Source organism: Melitaea cinxia, chromosome 10 (genome assembly GCF_905220565.1).
Source record: "Melitaea cinxia chromosome 10, ilMelCinx1.1, whole genome shotgun sequence".
In the NCBI taxonomy this organism is placed as follows: domain Eukaryota; kingdom Metazoa; phylum Arthropoda; class Insecta; order Lepidoptera; family Nymphalidae; genus Melitaea; species Melitaea cinxia.
The window spans coordinates 13,259,078-13,279,755 of record NC_059403.1 but is presented as its reverse complement, the minus strand read 5'-3'; the positions used below and the strand labels follow the sequence as shown (position 1 = coordinate 13,279,755).

Sequence of the window (20,678 nt, the reverse complement as noted above, 5' to 3'; positions counted from 1 at the left end):
TCTGGGCTCATGTACAACACTTTGCTGAAGATCATGAAAGCTAATGTAATTTTGTTTAAATTTGATCGATACCTGATGACTTTTTGAGTCATCTTTGACAGCGCGTATTTACTTAACTATTTTATGAAGTCGGTTTTTTTTAGTTTGCGAGCAAAAACAACTATAGATCGGTTGTGCGTCTGTTAATATGCCTCGGTTAAAATACAATCATGTAGTAGAATTTTCCAACGTAATAAGGTATTTTTTAGGGTAATAAAGTGTATTTGTTTGTATTTTAAGCGAGTTTCTAGTGAGCGAGTTTCTATTGAATGTTGCAGGCGATTTGGTTGCATCTGTGTTTGTAGTCTGTTAAGGCTATTGATTTGCATTGGATGTTGTATTGTTTCCTGGCTTATGTAACATTTTCTACTAGAGTCAAGTGATTAAATTTTTAATCATGTATTTTTGTGATTGTGTGTTTGAAAAGCGATCATGAACTCCACAATCTACGGAAAGAGAGCACCTCATTTGATTATAACGATAAAGCCACTTGTTTTACATCTATTTGTCAAAGTTTGAAAGGCATAAATCTTGGCAAAGTCTTTCGTGTAGAGTTTTCTGAGTCCTTTACCATCGTGGAAAGTCCGTGATGATGATGCTGGATAGTAACATGCACGATTATTATTTTATTAAAAATTTCTGATAAAATTATACTTACAATATACGTTTATTTTCACAGATAAACATATATCGCAATATAATATAACCTTATATTCAGGTTGATAGTCAAGTGCCGTTAATGAAACAAAAAACATTTTTATATAAAATAAAATTTTATTAACAAAATACATCACTACTAAAATAATATCAACAACTCAATATTATAAACATTAACTTAATCTTTGGATTTTAAATCTATGATAATTTTTTTTTAATGTTATAACAAATTGAATCAAATTAGTGTCTTTGTTAGTTGTAAAGTTCTAAAATGGTGATTTGTCTAAAACTATGAGTACATTTAGGAACTACTATGTAGTTAACCCGATAGACGTTCAGTCTTGCAAACTTTAGATATAAGATAGAGTCAGAGCCCACCGAATATAATTAGTTAGATAACGTGCTTTACATTAAATTTATTTAATATTTAAAAAAAAAATATGTAAATAATAATCTAATAGTATTAGTTGGTATACAATAAACAGCCTATGTCAAATAATTTGATTAGTATGCCATATTCATTTAAAATTCGTCGAGTGTCTTATTTTTGTTCTTATATTGACTTAATTCGTTATGTTATTTAGAAACTTGCTGATGTTACGTTAGGCTATATGCAGTATAAATTAAAATATTTTTCTGTTGTTTTGTCGACGTCGAAAATGTTGATATCTTTCTTTAAATATATTCTGATAGTCTAAAAGCAAAGATATATCAAAAAAATTGACACAAATCGTTATACTTAAAATCAACTCTCTCCTCTAAAATATTCTATGAATAACCTCACAGTAGAAATCTACTGTAATAGAATTTGCTTGAGTAATTTACATAACGTCGTATTATAAAATAAACAGCATATCAATCAATAAATACTAGCAAATAACAAAAAAGTAAATTTACGTTATCTTGGCTCATCAGATTTTAATGTTTCGAAGATATGCTTGTACCAGAATTCGACTGTCTTCCCCCACGAGCCTAAAGTCTTGTCATCCAGCTTCAATACTTCGATGAACATTTTTACTATAACGCCTTTTAGATCCTGTTAAGAGATTTATTTATTTATTTACAGACATACCAACAGCATAATAAACATTACATTACAATAAGTTATTCTAAATAATATTAAGTTAGTATGCATGCCAATTACAAGTATGTACATCACTCTTAATTAATTAATGTTGATTTTTATACAATTAAATAGGAAAAAAATGAAAAAATAAAAATAAAACGTGAGTTTACATTACATAGTCTCGAGCAGATACAAAAAGAGAGATGTGTTTAAATTATTCAATAGCTTATAAAGAATTATAAAATCACGCTTTTCGATTGAAATATTAAAGAAGGAAAGAATTTTTGTAATAAATAATTAACGAGCTTTGTGTATTTTCTATTTTTTTACGATTCGAGTTCTGATCAGTTTGACTTATCGTTAGTCAATTATGTGATTATTTATGTAACTTTTTTTAAACTGTTTAAAATGAACAGATGTAACTATTTGAAGTGTTGTTAGTAAGGTGCTAAATATGTTGGGGTTCTTGGTTGAAAGAAAGGTCAATAACGTGTTTCATACTTACATCAAAGTGTTTCTCCTGTATTTGTCGTCTCCCGTGCGACTCTCCCAGTTTATTCATCATAGCTACCACTACTTCCGGTTGGTTAAGATTGTTTACTGCTAAGGTGATGGAGGACATGAGATTGATTACGTGTGCCTTGAACTGGTGATTTTGGGGGAATTCCTCTTCAGGTAAGTTTCGTATCATTTTGAAGAACTCCTTCGTCTCTGGGTGAGCACGAAATAATCTGGTAAAATAAAATAAATTTCCATCAATACAATACAATCCACGCTGTAGAATTAAAAAAAGTTTTCATTTAATTTCTTAAGATAATCGCATCTGAAATTCAGTCGTAGACAGTCGTATATCAACGTTGTCGTTAAATATACTATTTCTTCGATTGTTTGTTTGATTTTTATTGATTTCTTTGATGTCGAAAAATCAAAGAGATCTCTCAATCTGTAAAGTTTTATTAACATGGAATCGTTAATGCGGCATCGCACATCTGGTGCTAACATTTCTCTTCAAACACGAGTGCTATAAAATATTAATGTGCCATAAATCGAATTGAATAAAATTAATCGCTCGTTTAGTTGGTGTATTTCGTTATTTTTATTAATAACTTGAATTTATCTGCGTTGACATTTGATTTTATTGTTTTAGATTTCTTTTTTACGTATTTATAACGGTAGATATTCATAATACTGAAATAATCGTTAAATTATATTACTAGTTGACCGCGCAAACATTGTTTTGCTATATATGTTATTGACTCTCTTGATCCCCCCCCCCCCTTATAACTTAGGGGTATGAAAAATAGATGTTGGCCGATTCTCAGACCTACCCGACATGCACACAAAATTTCATAAATATCGGTCCAGCCGTTTCGGAGGAGTATTTTAAGTAACATTGTGACACGAGAATTTTATATATAAGATTAGCAACGGAAATATATTAACTTTTATAAACAAACGAATGATTGTTTATTCTTTACAATTTGTACACAAAATGTCTTTGTAAATTGAGAATTTCCACTTAAACAAGATTTTACCAATACCGGTTCTTAAGCGGTGTGAGTCCGTGTACCTATTATAAATATGATAAAAGTTATTTTAACCATCTACCATTGAAAAGGCGTAACATATTAATTATTAAATTTTTGTAATAATAAGTTTATAAAACGTTATATTTTAAAGGATTATTCCGCTTACTGACCAAATGGGCGATATAAGTGGATGTAATAAAAATAATTGAATCAAATTGTTGTATTGTGTGTAACCGAGATTCATCTGTGTAGGTTTATTTGTAGATTGGAGTTGGAGGCGATGAATGGTTGAGGATTGATTCAACGACTGATTCGATGCTTTGGTAATAAAATATTTATTTTGATCAGTAGAAAAATCGCTCATATAGTAACGATAACGTATACAATGTCGTGGAATTTATATTATATAAAATAATATAAGTTAGAAATAACAGAAAATATAAAGTTCTATGAGTATTTACCAACGAACGCGTAGGTAACTTTGTCGTATTCTAAAATACGACAAAGAAAAGAATTGAAAAAGCCCCGTGGAAAAACTCCGATATAAAATGTTAAGTTCCATTGGGAATCCTGATAGATCTATCTGGATCGAAAAATGCCCAGATAAAAATTGTATTTTACCGTATCAAATTTGAATAAAGTGTTTGGAATCCCTGTTTCAAACACACAATATTACAAAATAACTTCCCATCAGTCATTGTTTTTATTTGGATCTAACTGTAAATTTCAGCAGGGAGTTAAATGCTCAGGACATGCATATATGTTTTAATTTTTATTTAAGACAAAAATTTACGGATGAGAGATGTTGGAAGTATTTTGTTTCGTATTACATACATCTTAATTGGTGTTGTAGGTAAGTTTAAAAAAAAATTAACAATAAACAACAAAATAAGGCGCAAATGAAATCAAATTACATTTATTGTATCAAAAGAACCGGCCAAGTTCGAATCGGACTCACGCACCGAGGGTTCCGTACAAACAAAATTATTAAAAATATTTTTATTATATGATATAACTAAAAATTTATGCTGTTCGCAAATTTTCCTTTATCTGTGCTATAAGGCGTTGCTTCGTACCAAATTTCAAGTTTCTGACTTCGCGGGAAGTTCCCTGTAGGTTTTGATTATCTTGCGAATGTCGAAAATTTTCAGCATAAGCGAAGTACTAAATTTTTTAATAAACTTCGTCTAGTACTCGTCGTAACGAAAAAGGTCATAATGAAATTCCCACCATGTGGATTAAATTATGAGACAAGTGTATCCGCCAAGAGGCAATGAAGCATATTGACGGTTTCAGCTTACAGCCACCTTCTTCATAGTAAATGAGGTCTTCGTACAATACGTAAATGGCCAGTGAACAGAAGCATGAATATTTTTACAGACTGTGTATTGAGCAGTAAATATATATATATAAATCATATTACTCCCATTTACTAATTAGTTTTGCTATAAATAGTACTTAGACAGTTATAATAGTACTTAGAAAATTTCAATAATTTTTTAAAGTGTTAAATTGTTTTCAATATTTTAGCACTATTAGTAAGCTACATCGTTCATCGTCCATTCGTAGGCTATGAAAAGTCTCGGAAATAAAACCACTGTTATTATATTACAGTAATTGAAGAGAATATTTCTAAATGTTACCTTCTAAGTAACTCTGTTCCAGTAGCAACTGGATTGGCGTTAGCTACTGCCCAGGATTTCTGTACTGCGTAAACATCTCGCCTGGTCAACCCTGACACTGGGTTCACGGCGTCTGGATCACCACCCCACCAGAGTTGGCTCAGCAACCCACCCATCTGTACCTACGAGGATGGAAGAAGTTATACTTTTTATAGCTGTCTTCGCTTATGAATTATGATTTTGCTACGTTTCACTCTTGCTTGTTTTTGTATTTTCCTTCAATATTAGGAATATCAATATTATTAAGTACTGTAATAATTATTGGATCACGTCTATACTTCGAGGTGTGTCGAAGAATAATAAATGAAGTAAGCGCTTCATTTCGTGACCTCTTAACATATGACCCTATTATCGAAGTTAGATAGCCCGTCATTCTTAATTACTCGATAATCGTTTGCTTTAAGATTGTTTTTGAGATTCAATAATAAGAATAATTTTATATATTATTTTGTAATATTTTGTTTTGAAAGGAAAGTTTTTAAAGAAGATATATTAATAAGAAAATATATACGTACCTTCTAGGTACATTGATGACGTACGTCACGAGTTTCTTTAAATTTATTGAGTATTAGATGCTGGGTTACGATTATGACTTATTCAATCAACAATATTTAGGCGACTGGCGCAGTTTGTAGTGACTCTGCCTGCTCTGCGGGTTGCGGGTTCGATTTCCGCCTAAGTCTGGGTGTATATTTATATTTATAAATCTATATATGTATTATTTGTATGTATGTTTATAAAAAAAAAACAATTTGCCCTAACAGTAGATATAACATTTACCTATAACAAAAGCATTAAATTTCTTAACATAGGAACAGACGACCATGTGTGTATGTTATGAGATATTTATTTTCATTATCATCTTCATTATCATCAGATTACTGACAATCTTTAACCCTCGACGCAGGGAAACCCCCGTGGGATGACGTGTGAAATACACTTAACATTATTCGCCAAATTATAATCGTGTTTGTTCGCAAACGCAAATGAAGACAAGTCTTCAATGATTCGCAGCAATTAATACGACGTAGGTAATCAAATACGCGTTTTTAGGAATAGCTTAAAAGGTACTAAGTAGTCGAATTTCGATCAAAATTAAATGGATGTTTTTGAAGTCGGTTTAAATAATCTATACTTATATTATAAAGCTGAATAGTTTGTTTGTTTCTTCAACGCGCTAATCTCAGGATCTACTGGTTCGAATAAAAAAAAATTGTATTGAAAGTTTATTTAACACAAAAAATTACCAAGGCAAGCTATAGGCTCTACAATATGTAAGTAAGTTTTTTTCCTGAAATAAACGCGGGTTAATCCGCGGGGCACAGCTAGTTACATCAAAACCCGGAAGGAAACTATGAAGTTAACAAAATTGAAATTCACCTTTATAAGACAGAACAGACGGTTAACTTCCTACGTGTTCCCATAGAGCAAGCACCTACTTATGAAATAACAAAACTAGATCTTTACAATAGTTGACAAAATTTATCATGTGAATGTGACATTATTGAAGAATTCAGTGTATCTAGAAATTCATAATACAAATACATATTTTGTGAAATGAAATAATTTCTTTGATATAACATGAGAAACCTTATAATCAATTACTCCGAGTTTTATTATGCCGAATTGATTTTTTGAAATCGGCATGTTGTAGCTTTTGATGAAAAATAGTAGCTTATTAAAACTTATATTAATGGTTTTGTCTAAGAAACAGAAAACATATAAACTACAGTTAATATTGTATTGCTTAGAAATGTCATATATGAAAAAAGCAATAAAAACTCCATGAATTCAATCATGTTTCATTTACCCATTTGTCACACGATAAGATATCAAGACTCTTACATTGTTTTTATGCGTAAAATTGCCCACGTAAATGTCATTCAAGCTGCTCTAAGTAAATATAAATAAGTTTGATTTATCGGGCTCTACAACAATGAGGGCTTTTGGCCCCGTAAAGCTATAAATTAAAATTAGATTACTCTTTTAATTCTAATACATAAGACAATATTGTTGAATGTAAGAATATTTTGTTGTCGGGTCAAATAAGATTAGTTATTTCAATATTTATTTGGCGATTTAGAGCATTTACGAGATATAACAGCTGCAATCGTGGAGTAAATTATACTCTACGCGTTCCCTTAGTACTTAAAAAAGAGGGATTCAATTACATCGATAAGTCAATATTTCACAATGCTTAAACAGAAATTTAAAGTCGAGCAGGCTTAAACATAACATATTCCTTAATATACTGTTACAATAATTTTTTATACAATTTCAATGCGCCTAAATGTGGAAGATATTTTAAGGAGTGAAATAACAATGACTGTTTATTAAAGCCACCAATACTTGTTTTTTTTTATTTTTTTTTATGTAAGTGATATATCCACTGGCTTATAATGCCCGTGCTTTTGTTATTCCATTTTTTTTTGTTTAAACATGCATCGGTACTTCACTGCAACTTTAGAATCTTTAACTAGTCTTAGAATCTCTAAGAGTCGACGCGAGTCCACTGACCAAGACTATTTATTCTACATATTGTTTTTTTATTTTTTTTTTAATACTTATTATTTTTATTATATTTACTCTTATTTGCTAACTACAATATATGTACACTTAAGTACTTTGCAACTTACAATGTACACTTAACCTATGTTATTGTCAGTAGGTACTTTTTTTATGTGCTTAAAAAATCTTTTTATCCATTTTACTTTTTTTTAATTTTTATTAATGTATTATATGACTAATCCTATCTTATTAAGTATATATATAAAGCCTTATCATTACAATTACATTATCCTATACAGCTATACCTATACTATTACATTTACCAAGACTTGTTTGGAGCATCCCAATTGGGGAAGTACCTTGCAGAAGATAATACCGCCCTTAAGTAGTGTTGTGTTCCTGTGGTGAGTAAGGTAGATAGAGTTCCTAGGGACGATCAGAGGTAGAGTCGGCAACAAGCCTGCCTTGCTCCTGCTATATCAAGCGAACATTGTCTTGTTTACCACCATTTTGATAAAATGTGATGAAATATAAATGTTGATTCAAAATAAATAAGAAATTATCAATATGATATTATTCGAAGCATACATATTTCTGTATTTAGAAATGATATATAAATATAAATATCATATAACATACACACACGGTTGTCTGTTCCTATGATAAGCAACTTAATGCTTGTGTTACAGGTAACAGCCGACTGTTATAACTATTTTTTTTGATAAACATACATATAAATAATACATATATAAATAATTATATATATTACACCCAGACTCAGGCGGGAATCGAACCCGCAACCCGCGGAACCGAAAGCAGGACCACTAAAAACTGCGCCAACGGGCTAGTCAATCAAATCAATATATAGAATAGGAATTGAAAAAGATATATTTTTGTACCCGTCGTTAAATTTTTTGAATGGGAATGGACATATTCTCCATGTAAGTGACTTAAAAGAAATGAAAAAATAAATGTTTGAATAGGTATTCTAAATCGATTTATATTTTTGTATTTGAAAACCACTAAAAAATATTACTTGAAATTTTAATTGGTAATTTATATTTCCGTTTCAATTTTAGTTTCACATCTACGACAAATAAATATGCGTATAAATATGTAGCTAAATTATTATGAAAAAATCAAATTTGATAAGTTAAAAAATGTTTAAGTTTCGATTTCAATTAAAGTAAATGTAAATTTTTTGTTTAAACTGATAATGTAGCGATGTCAAGTGAGATTTGAAATAAAAAGAAAAACAAAATTTACAATATATATGTGCTAAGAAATAGTAAAAATTTCAACATGAAAAATCGTATAAACTGTATTTTACTTACCTTTTAATTGTTTTTGAATTTTCTTGCTCACGATAATCACGTAATTTAAACACAAACTAATCTTTTATAACACGTGTAATGCGTTTGATGATTGTCGCGACACTAACATACAAAGCTTTTCATATCATTTAATATCTTATGCCAGGTTTCTATAGCCTAATAACCCGCTGCAAAATTATTACGTTCATCACGTAGATATTGAAACTCTAATTTCTACAAACCTTTATTAATACTCAAATACATTGATAACAGGGGCCAGTCAAAAAGTGCCCGCAAACACTCTTAATTAAAATGATTTTAATTAATTTTCCAGAAAAAAAAATCCTTTACTTCTTGATTTAATGAAATTATTCACATTATTGCAACCGCTTAGCTAGGGCTTTAGGTGTAAACAGGTAATATAATTTGTTGTGTTTTTACGTGAATAACGTATATTATTATTATTTATTATTGTTTATATCAAATTAAAGCTTAATGATGATGATGTTTATGACGTAGTTAGAATTAGTTACAATATATTACAGAACATGTGACGTCCATAAACGTTTAATGATTTTATTCATTGTGGGTGATTTGAGTGTGTGTTCAACTTTAAATTGATTGAAAATTGTTGCTGTAATTGAAAGACATAGCTTTTTTAAAAATTATTTATCTAAAGATTATGTTGTGTATATTTTGTGTATATTTTCTGTTAGGCGAAAAATAAAATAAATAAATAGAATTATGTATTACGAAAGAATATATTTCACCTAATAAATTAACTATTTTAATAATTCCTCTGGGGTGCGAAATGCGAAAATACGAAATTTAATGTAGTGGTGAAATATTAGTTAAATTTTCGAAGTATTTATAAAAAAATTTAGTTAAAACATTCTCTTACTCCATCTTTACATACGTAAAATAAACTTTTTAAGAATGTAGAGTCAACCTGATCGTAATGAATCATTTTAGTAAGTACTTTGATTGTGTTTGCATACACATATAGATTGTAAGTATTCCACATGTTCACCAAATTTTTATACTGCTACTCGGAAAAACAGAAAACTGAGAATTAGCACATTACGTTCTTTTCTTAGAATTGATCCAGAGATATTAAGAATTTCTGATGATGTTGATGCACGTGGTATATCTGTTTAGTCATTTTTTGTATAATATATATACAAACTATTTAAATGGGTGTAGTAATTAAAATAACTATACACGATAATTATCACAACATTGCTAAATGATTCTGTTGCACACTACTGACTTGAAGGATATTAAATATATATCTATAAATGACAGGTTGATACTTATGTGTAAAATAACATCATTAAGAGAATATATTATTTTCTTGTTATCAATAAAATTCCAAGTTTTCTTTGTGATTTTGTTTTGTATTTTGTAAATTTCTATCATTTTATTTGTATAAGTATTTCTGTAATAAAATGATTGAAATATACTTCTATTGTACAATAGAAATAGAATAAAAGAGTTAACAAACAAAAAGAATATACTAATATATCATTTGTAATTAATGTCAATAGGTAAAAATTATATCTTTAAGCAACTCTTATTATTAGTCTACGCAAAAGCACTAGCGCTATCATGTCTATGCTCATAATTATTAATTTATAGTTTTGATTGCTTAATTTACATCTATTATATCATTTACATCTATTATATCATCTACATCTATTTATAGGCATATTAAGAGCCATTTCACAAAAATCGGTAACAATCCGCGAAATTGTAATATTTTGACGTCGTTAATCTCAGTGTTGGATGCAATAATGTAATTTATATTCTTGAAATATAATAGAGCAACCTTTGTTGTAGTCCATAGTCAGATCAGAATTTTGATTTATATTATGTGTATAAAATTATTAACCTTTTCATCAGCCTCCTCCCTGGGTAAACGGTCGCAATGTATACTTTGAAGTCTTACTTTTCAATAACATTTACCATTTTAAAAAAATATCATAATATGTGGAATATAATTTTGTTGTCCACTATCATAGATTTTTATTCCATTTGTATCTCTATTAAACGATAAAAAAAATTTAAAGTTACGAATATTTTCCAAATAAGTACAATTTTAAAAGCCATATTTCTCTTAGAAAACTAAGAAATTTTAACGAACTATCTTCATCAAAGTAAACTTACATCATTAAGGAATACAAAAAAAAATAATTAAAAGATGTAATTATTTTTAATACATTTTATATTAAATAATAAAAAGATAGTATATATTGCCACGCATCAAGCCCGGTAAATCAGTCGAGCGCTAGCGCTCTTAGAGGTAAGGTCCACGCCAAATTATGCGCAGCCGTCTCTTTCGCTCACACGCGCCAAGCGCCTGTTGTTATAGCGGATAAAACGCATTTGATACTTTCATAATAAAATATAAATAAAATAAACATATTACGAAAATGACTGTAAAATAATATAATGATAATTTCTGTAAACAAATGGATAATTTAATTTTCTTTTCTCACACTATCAATACAAATAGGCATTTCAATCTGTTTGTCTTGTTATTTGTTAATTAATATGTTTGTCGGTGTCGATGTCATTAAATGCTTTTTTATTCATATCGTAAATATTAGATTCATTCGTAAACTGAAAAAACTAAATCAATTTAAAAAAATTGTTTCATAAAATTGATTTTTTTAATTTTATTTTAAATTTATTGACTGTTGTTATATAACATACTTGAAATTTTTAACAAATTAATTATGTAAAAAACATTTTATACCATAGTTATAATTTTTATTATACATCAGAAAATGATCACGATGGTCTTTTGTTTGTCACACTATACGTACTAGCACAAAGATCGCGCGGCTCGTACGACTCGCGCGATGCGACCAAATTTACCTAAACTTGCAGAGCGTAAAATTGTGAAATGGCTCTTAAGGCGTTAAACCGTCGGTCCCGGTTGTTATCATGTACACCTGATAGCGATCGTTACTCATAATAGCCAATATGTATGAATCCGCTAATCGCATTGGAGCAGCGTGGTGGATTAACCTCTGATCATGATCATCATACATGGGGAAAGAGGCCTATCCCCAGCAGTGGGATATTACAGGCTGAAGCGTAAGCGTAAGCGTTTAGGCATATTTGATATTTTGAAGTTTAATTAACGTTTTGATTGATTTATTTAGCTTGTAATATCCCACTCCTGGGCAACAGGCCTCCTTCTCAGTGTAGGAGGAAGGTCAGAGCGTAATCCACCATGCTGCCCCACTGGGGATATTCCTTACGAATAGTAACGATCGATGTTAGGTGTCATGTATGATAATAACTGGGACTGAAAACTAAAAATTCAAATATACATCCTAAGCTGGAATCGAACCCGCAACCACCGATTTTTTGTTGGCCTACACAGCCCATGTGTATGCTGCTACCTTATAGGTTTTTACCTACCTTTTAAAATTCATGTGGTTATAAATCCTTTTTAACGCTGGATTGAGTTTAAGCATGCTACTAAAAGCATTAGATAAGTAGCTTGGAATATTTACTTCCACTGTTGCTAACCCAATAGTGTTTCTACCTTATCTATAGTTTAATCGGACGCCCGTTAGAGATATACTCAAATCTTGGACTGTCTTGGAGCGTTATCATCATATATATTAATACGCTAAGATTAAGATGTTTGCCACCCTTTTTAGACAAAACTTCACAATTACTGCATATAAATTATATATCATTTTATAATAATTGCTTGCTCTACCGGCATCGACAATTAAAAAAATTATTATTGCTTTGTGTTTGTAATAATTATTAAAATTTATATATGAAGACTTTAATTTGAAACCACGTCAACATGATTGACGGTCGTTAAAATTTTTACATATCTAGTGCGAATTATTTGCACGGGTATTGCTAGAATTAGATAATTAATTATTATGAATAGCATTAACCATAATACTTCCCATCAGGTATGTGTTCGCACGTTGGTAGAGCAAGAATCACAGTACTAAAAATAAAATAAAAATTATAGGTACAATGAAAGAGTAATCAATTATTTTATTAACACGGAAACTACGTTAAAAACAGAAGCGGACAAGCAATACATTCTTGTACTGTTGTGCTTTTATGCGTAAACAATATCAACTGAATTTCTCCTAAGAAGTGTCGTAGGTACTGCGAAATTTGTGGGCCTTTATCTATTCTAATATATCAAAGCTGGTGTGAGTTTCTTTAGATCTTTTAATTCTCATATAAAATTATCATAGTTTGTTTTTCGAGTCATGTGACGTTATTTAATTTTATTTATATGAGCCGACCTCAGTCATAGTTCATCACATGTTTATCTGATTTATTATTAGGAGAATTAATCATTAAAGTTAATGATCAATATTCGTTTCTGTATAACTAACACAATAATTTTGTTTACATTGCATTGTAGTTTTATTTGGAGCTTTGGGGTACATGAATGCGATTCTTCTTCATCTTCATCGTCTTCTTCTTCTTCATCTTCTTCTTCTTCATCTTCTTCTTCTTCTTCATCTTCTTCTTCTTCTTCATCTTCTTCTCCTTCTTCTTCTTCTCCTTCTCCCCCTTCTCCCCTTCTCCCCTTTCTCCTCCTTCCCCTTCTTCTCCTCCTCCTCCTCCTTCTTTTTCTCCTTCTCCCCCTCCCCCTCCTTCTTCTTCTCCTTCTCCTACTCCTTCTCTTTCTCCTTCTCCTACTTCTTCTCCTTCTCCTTCTGCTTCTCCTACTCCTTCTCCTTCTCCTACTCCTTCTCCTTCTCCTACTCCTTCTCCTTCTCCTACTCCTTTTCCTTCTCCTCCTCCTCCCAACGAACCAACGAACTAACGAACGAACACAAACAAACAAACATACACAAACAAACGAACACAAACAAACAAACATACACAAACAAACAAACGAACATACGAACACAAACAAACGAACACAAACAAACGAACACAAACAAACGAACACAAACAAACGAACACAAACAAACGAACACAAACAAACGAACACAAACAAACAAACGAACACAAACAAACAAAACACAAACAAACAAACAAACAAACACAAACAAACAAACACACAAACGAACACAAACAAACAAACAAACAAACAACCGAGCACAAACGAACAAACGAACCAACGAACAAACGAACAAACGAACAAACGAACAAACGAAAAAACGAACAAACGAACAAACGAACAAACGAACAAACAAACAAACTCTTCAGCTTTATAATATTAGTATAGAAATATATAACAATTAATTCGTTTGCACAAATCAATTATTGAAAGAGAGATTAAGCTACTAGCAGGATACAACAAGTGCACCGTGCCAAGCCAGAGACAAGACTGCCTTAGCCGCGGTTGCTCCGGACGTTTTGTACACGTCAGAATGACTCGAGTATGAGTGAGGGTAGAATGATTGAGGGTAGGTGAGTATCGAACGATGTGCTAAGTGGCGTGATCGGCGCATCTGTTGTTTATAAATCTCTTGCTAATTACCTACGACAGCACAGGTGCCGACATATACAAATCTTTTTCTATTATACTATTAATATAGTTTAGTATTACTAATTTTTTAATTAAATAGTAAATAATTTTATGGTTTTTACTCTAACAGAAAAATCTAATGTCGATTTTCAAGGTTAAATATCGATTCACTGAATCGATTCAGTACAACATATCGATTAAAAATCGATTTATTTAGTCCGAGCAATCGATTCTTCAACTAATCGATTTCAGATCGCCATGCCGAGTGTGCGGTCTTTGCTACGGGTCTTTGCCCTTTAATATTTATTTTACTCTATGCTTTGCCCTTACCTACTTTGCAGCGTTGCAAAAGCTACCGATTTATCGGTAGATCTACCGATTTTGGCCCTTGTCTACCGATATACCGATTTAGCAGTGCTATCTACCGAATTTTTGAATTTTTAATGAATGTAAAATAATGAATATACGGTAACACTAAATTTACATGCTCAGATAATTAAGGAAAACCTGTTATTAGGTTACTATAAGATTGTAGAGTGAGTGTGTGAGTGAGAGCAGTGATATGTTTAGTAATTAAGGCTGTTGGTTTTGTAAACAAAATAAATAAAATAAATAAATTACTTCTTTTTGTCTCCATTGTATGGACTACTTCTATAATTAATGTTTCTTAGTGATAAAACGTATTGCTTTTAAGTACTTCTTTTTCTGTAATGTAAAATAATTATAATTATAAATGGAACAAAAATTTGCACGCCGTTTAAGGTAGATTATATGAGACATTGTAACTAATAACACCTTATGTATTAATTATATTCATGCAAATAAAGAATTTGATTTTATTTAACGGAACAAATTTAAATAAATGAACGCATTATTGTTTAATACTTTTGTTTTACTCCGAGTAAAAATCTACCGATTTCTACCGATTTTTTGGAGCCAAATATACCGAATTTTTATTTTACACTTTTGCAACACTGCTACTTTGCTTATCTAGGTCTGTGCCACTTCTGTGCTCTCTGCTTCTGTCTACATAAGTTTGTAAATACGAACACGTTGTAGGATTTTTTATACAAAATTATAATATATAATATAACTCAAATATTATATGTATTTTTAATGTTATTGTCCGTTGTTTCAGGTTGTGGTTTAACAACAAAAGCCTGACTATTTTTTTTTCTCTGTCTGCAATAATCAATATAGCTTATAATCTCAACCACACTGATCATTCTCCTTCGTGTCTTTTCTATCCCACGTGACATTGGCGAAATCGACAGTGCCTCTGGCACAACTGAAAGCCATTAAGCCCAAGAATAATAATAATAATAATTTATACAAAATTATACAAATTACTTATTAAAATGGTAAATATTAGTGACAGTGCTATTGAAAATATTGGAAAAGTTTTAAATGACCCCAAGAGACCTATGAAAGAACGTTTTCGGGCTCTGTTTTCGCTGCGAAACTTAGGAGGTGAAACCGCAATAAAATGTATAAGTGAGTGCTTTACAGATGAGTCGGTACTACTAAAACACGAACTAGCTTATTGCCTTGGTCAAATGCAAGATGTAAGGGCAGTGCCTATTCTTAAAAGTGTTTTAGAAAACAAAAATCAGGATCCAATCGTTCGCCATGAAGCTGGTAGGTTATTGGTTATTGTTAAACATTTATAAATATTATATTCTTTTAATAGGACCTGTTTCACCGTTTGGTGATAGAGCTATCTGACTTATAGTGGTATCCAACAGTTAAAAGTTTATATATTTTTCATTTTCACCATCAAATTCACTACACGGAAACCGCTGAAGCTTTGCTGAGGTTTTTTAGTTGAGGTAAAATAAGGCATAAGGGCCTTTTTTATCTCCTCCTGATAAAGCCTAGTAGTAATGCACGTGCTAGATAAACATTATTAGCAATTGGTGAAACAGGCCTTTCTGTAAAAAATACGAAAAGATAATTATGTAAGAACATTATTAATGTGGTTAAAAGTTGATGGATTTAATTAAAAATTCTAAATACATAAAACTGAATGCTACTGATGATAATTGTGGTTATAATGCATATGTTTGGATATTTCTATCTTATTAAAAATAATCTTAATATTATTCATACTTATTAATATTTTTTTTGCCTATCATAATCCTATTTTGAAATATAAAATTTATGTATAAATTTTTATATTCAACACTTCAGGCGAGGCATTAGGAGCTCTTGGTGCTCCAGAGTTACAAGCAATTCTTGAAAAATATCAGAATGACTCTGCAATAGAAGTAGCAGAGACATGTCAAATAGCATTACAAAGATTAAAGTGGATTGCTGCAAGAAACACACGTGAAGAGAATTTATCACAGAGTCGTTATGCGTCGATAGATCCCGCTCCCCCGAGTGAAGTAACAGATGTTGAGGAGCTGAGAAACACAATGATGGACGAGAGTAAAAGTTTATTTGAAAGGTATAGAGCGTTGTTCAGTTTACGTAACTTGGGAACAACGGACAGTATTAATGCGCTGGGTGAAGGTAAATAAAATATAACACTTAAATGATTCATTATTTTATTTGATTACACCTTAAGTTAAGAATCACTTAATGAAATACATTTTTTTTTAATTTTCTAATAGCCTAGAGAATGTTCTTGTGTAATGGAAAATTCAGAAAATCACACAAAAAATGGAAGATATCAGACAATTTAATACAGATAGGACAACATCTGTCAATTCAAACACTAGTATACTAACAATATATTTAACATACACACTGTCATCAGTTCCTAAGACCGGCAATTTAATTCAAGTATTTTAGATATTACCTAATGATGATAAACTTATTTATACTTTTTTTATAAACTAAATGTAATGTAACATCATTATTTGGCTACTTATAATGTAATGTAAATACATTAAACAGTATCTTTATTTAAAATTGAAAGAAATAATGTTTTATAATTGTTTTAAAATTTCAAGATATTAAAAATATTTGTTATGTGTTATTTCAGGCCTGAGAGCGAGCAGTGCCCTATTTCGTCATGAAGTAGCCTTCATATTTGGTCAGATGCAAGATGAGCGCAGTGTACCTTTCCTCAAAAAGACTTTAGAAGATACAGCAGAGCATGAAATGGTTCGCCATGAGGCAGCAGAGGCACTCGGTTCTATAGCTACAGATGAATGCACAGAAGTATTAAAAAGGTAAAAATAACACCCTTTTTTAAAATGTAGCCTGTTAGCCTTAGTGGCCTTTACAGTGTCACCAAGTTTCTAACCCTTAAAAAGATTGAAAACCCTCATAGAAGTGAGTTCTTTCGCAGTGTCTCCTAGATCGCTACTCTGTTCAGAAAGTCATGAGTGCCGCTGACTTAAACCGAAATTTACTTTCTTAAAAATATCATTACCTTATTAATCTGGACTAGGACTAGATTACAATTGTGGCAATGTAAATAAAAATTTATTTTTATTTTTATTAAAAAACTAGCTGTGCCCGCGATTTCATCTGCGTGGAATTTAACGAAAAAGTTTTTGATTCGTTCGCAGTTATAAGATTAAATAAATGTCTAAAATAAAAGTAGCCTAAGTTACTCCTTGCTATATCAACTATCTGCCAGTAAAAGTCCCGTCAAAATCGGTCTAGCCGTTTCAGATATTAGCCGGAACAAACAGACTGACAGACAGACAAAAATTGTAAAAAAAAACGTTATTTTGGTATATGTATCGTGTATATATCCATATGCAGCAGCAGCGTATATATCCATGTGAGCAGACTGGGAAAATGGCAGGAAAGACTGGAGGGCGCGGGATTGAGGATAAGTAGGTCTAAAACCGAGCACTTGTTCTGCGATTTCAGCGGTTCCTCCGGTTTTTCCCATATTGCCTTGGATGGTGTATCCCTACCAGTCTGCTCCGACTTCCGCTACCTTGGGTCATTAATACAAAATGACGGCAACATAGACCGTGACGTGAAAAATAGAATAAATGCGGGATGGATGAAATGGCGACAGGTCTCTGGAACAGCTTGTGATCCACGAATGCCCCTTAAACTTAAGGGGAAAATCTATAAAACGATCATAAGACCTGTCGTAATGTATGGATCGGAATGTTGGGCAACAAAAGTGACGGATGAAAGAAGAGTGCACGCAGCCGAGATGAGAATGCTAAGATGGATGTGTGGAGTAACGAGGAAAGATCGGATTAGAAATGAGTATATAAGGGGAAGTTTGAAAGTAGCACCCGTGACAGAGAAAATGAGGAGCAATAGGTTAGCGTGGTATGGGCATGTAATGAGGAGGGATGACCGCTATGTCGGTAAAAGAATGTTAGAGATGAATGTCGAAGGACGAAGAGCGATCGGCAGACCGAAAAAGCGATGGATGGATTGTGTGAGTGAGGATATGAGAAAGAAAGGAGTAAGCACTGAAGTGACGAATAATAGAGAGGAATGGAAGAGGAAAACATGTTGTGCCGACCCTACATAAGTGGGATAAGGGCAGGAAGATATGTATATATCCATATGCATTTAGTAAAAAGTAGTTATTTTAATATTACAAACAGACACATCAATTTTATTTATTTGTATACATATTATTTGTAATTATTCACAGAAAGTACTTTATTTAACTCAAATATCTTAATTTCAATGTTTAGAAGTTTTTGTATAGCTTCAGCAATTTAAGTGATGTAGCCTTATATGGCCATACTAATTTTGTGTTAGTCTGACAAACCGTCAGCAGTGTGATATTTAAAAACCTCAACAGATACTGGCAAAGAGTATTTGAATAGAATTGTAAATAATGCTTCAACTGTATAAATTTAATTTATTTGTTGTAAATATAAAACAAAACAAAAAAACATTATTTCAGGTATCTTCATGATCCTCGTCCTGTCGTTCGAGAGAGCTGCGAAGTGGCACTGGATATGTCTGAATATGAGAATAGTCCGGAATTCCAGTATGCTAATACCTTGCTGACCGTACAGAGTTAATTTTAAAATTTGTTTATTATTATGTAATTTATATATACATGGTCAAACCACAAATCTTCATATTATAATATTTAACGATATTATAATATGATTATATGTATAATATTTAAAAATAAATGAATTAAAAAAAGAATTTTTGTTGTTTTAAACTTATAAATAGACAACTAGTTATTCTATTTTGATGATATTAATGTTTTGTTTTTCTGTGTATAAAATTAAAATTACTGGCTTCATGATGATAGCTATAAAAGGGCTGTCAAAGGCTGTGTGGTCTTTTTGTAAATCAGCTGAATTATATAAACTTAAAGTATATATAGCTATGATTAAGAGTCATCATCATTTCAGCTTATTGCAGTCCACTGCTGGACATAGGCCTCCACAAGTTCGCGTCAAAAATGCGTGAACTCATGTGTGTTGCCCATAGTATATATATAGTCACCACGCTGGGCAGGCAGGTTGGTGACCGCAGAGTTAAGAGTATTTATTATACGCTAATATTTCTTAGCTTTTTTTAAGAAAAAAAAAGTTGACATCAGAAACAGACATCGTGTTTTTATTAATTTGGCCCATTCAATATTACATATTTTATATTAAATATTCTAGAAAAACCTGTGAATGGCCTAAGAAATACTGTTGTCTGTACTAACCCAACAAATTTTATACTTGTTATTAGACAAAATTTTAGATTTTACTTGTATATTTCACTTGAAAAGGTAAACGTCCTTCGAATTCCATTAATTTCTCTCATCATTTGATACATAATAGGGTTTTACTAAAGATGATTGGAATACATTTACTTAATTTTGGTGATAAATATTAGTTACAGTATATCAATTAAAATATAATAAATATATAAAAAGTTTAATAAAACGCAAGCATCTACGCTCGTCGCCAAATAGTATCAAGTTACCACTTGATAAAGCAAATACTTAATCTCTATAGTAATAGCTGTACCAAATGTGTGTTTGTGTACCAAATGTGTGTTTGTGTACCAAATGTACAATATTAACAATGACTAGATGAATTTGGTTTATAAAAAAAAAGAGTTTGTAAAGCTGGGTATTACAAGTAAGGCTTAATTAAAAATTATTTTATTGGCTTTTATGGTAAGTATATAACATAAATAATATAGTACTATAGCTGGGGGATTCTGAATCCCCTCCTTGGCCTCCGCGCCGGAGGGTGTCCATGAGGATACCTCATCCTTCCTTTTTTTTTTTGCACTCGTGATTTTTTATTTAAATAACCAATTCATATTTTTTTATTATTATGTCGGTAAGATGGAAACATATTATTCATATTTTATCAATATGCTATTCGTATTTAAATATGATTTCCAAAAAACACGATTTACTAAAAATACCGAGCTAAGTTCGGTTATCCGGGTACTAATGTATTAAAACGCTAAAAATGTTATTTTTAACAGACTTCAAAAAAGGATGAG

At 31.1% G+C, this 20,678-nt stretch overlaps 2 protein-coding genes across 2 annotated transcripts; one reads left to right on the top strand and one right to left on the bottom strand.

The window, feature by feature from the left end:
- Window positions 1–1,105: 1,105 nt before the first annotated feature.
- On the bottom strand, window positions 1,106–5,089 carry LOC123657023 (cytoglobin-1). Its single transcript, XM_045592626.1, has 3 exons — window positions 4,935–5,089; window positions 2,268–2,493; window positions 1,106–1,732 (listed from the first exon to the last, which is right to left on the bottom strand). Exons 1-3 carry the CDS (start codon window positions 5,087–5,089, stop codon window positions 1,595–1,597), a joined length of 519 nt encoding a protein of 172 aa, XP_045448582.1. The 3' UTR covers window positions 1,106–1,594.
- A 10,539-nt stretch (window positions 5,090–15,628) lies between these two features.
- Window positions 15,629–19,305, top strand: LOC123657010 (deoxyhypusine hydroxylase). Its single transcript, XM_045592612.1, has 4 exons — window positions 15,629–15,908; window positions 16,461–16,784; window positions 17,260–17,449; window positions 19,114–19,305. The coding sequence occupies exons 1-4, from the start codon at window positions 15,629–15,631 to the stop codon at window positions 19,232–19,234; spliced, it is 915 nt and encodes a 304-aa protein (XP_045448568.1). The 3' UTR covers window positions 19,235–19,305.
- Window positions 19,306–20,678: the final 1,373 nt, after the last annotated feature.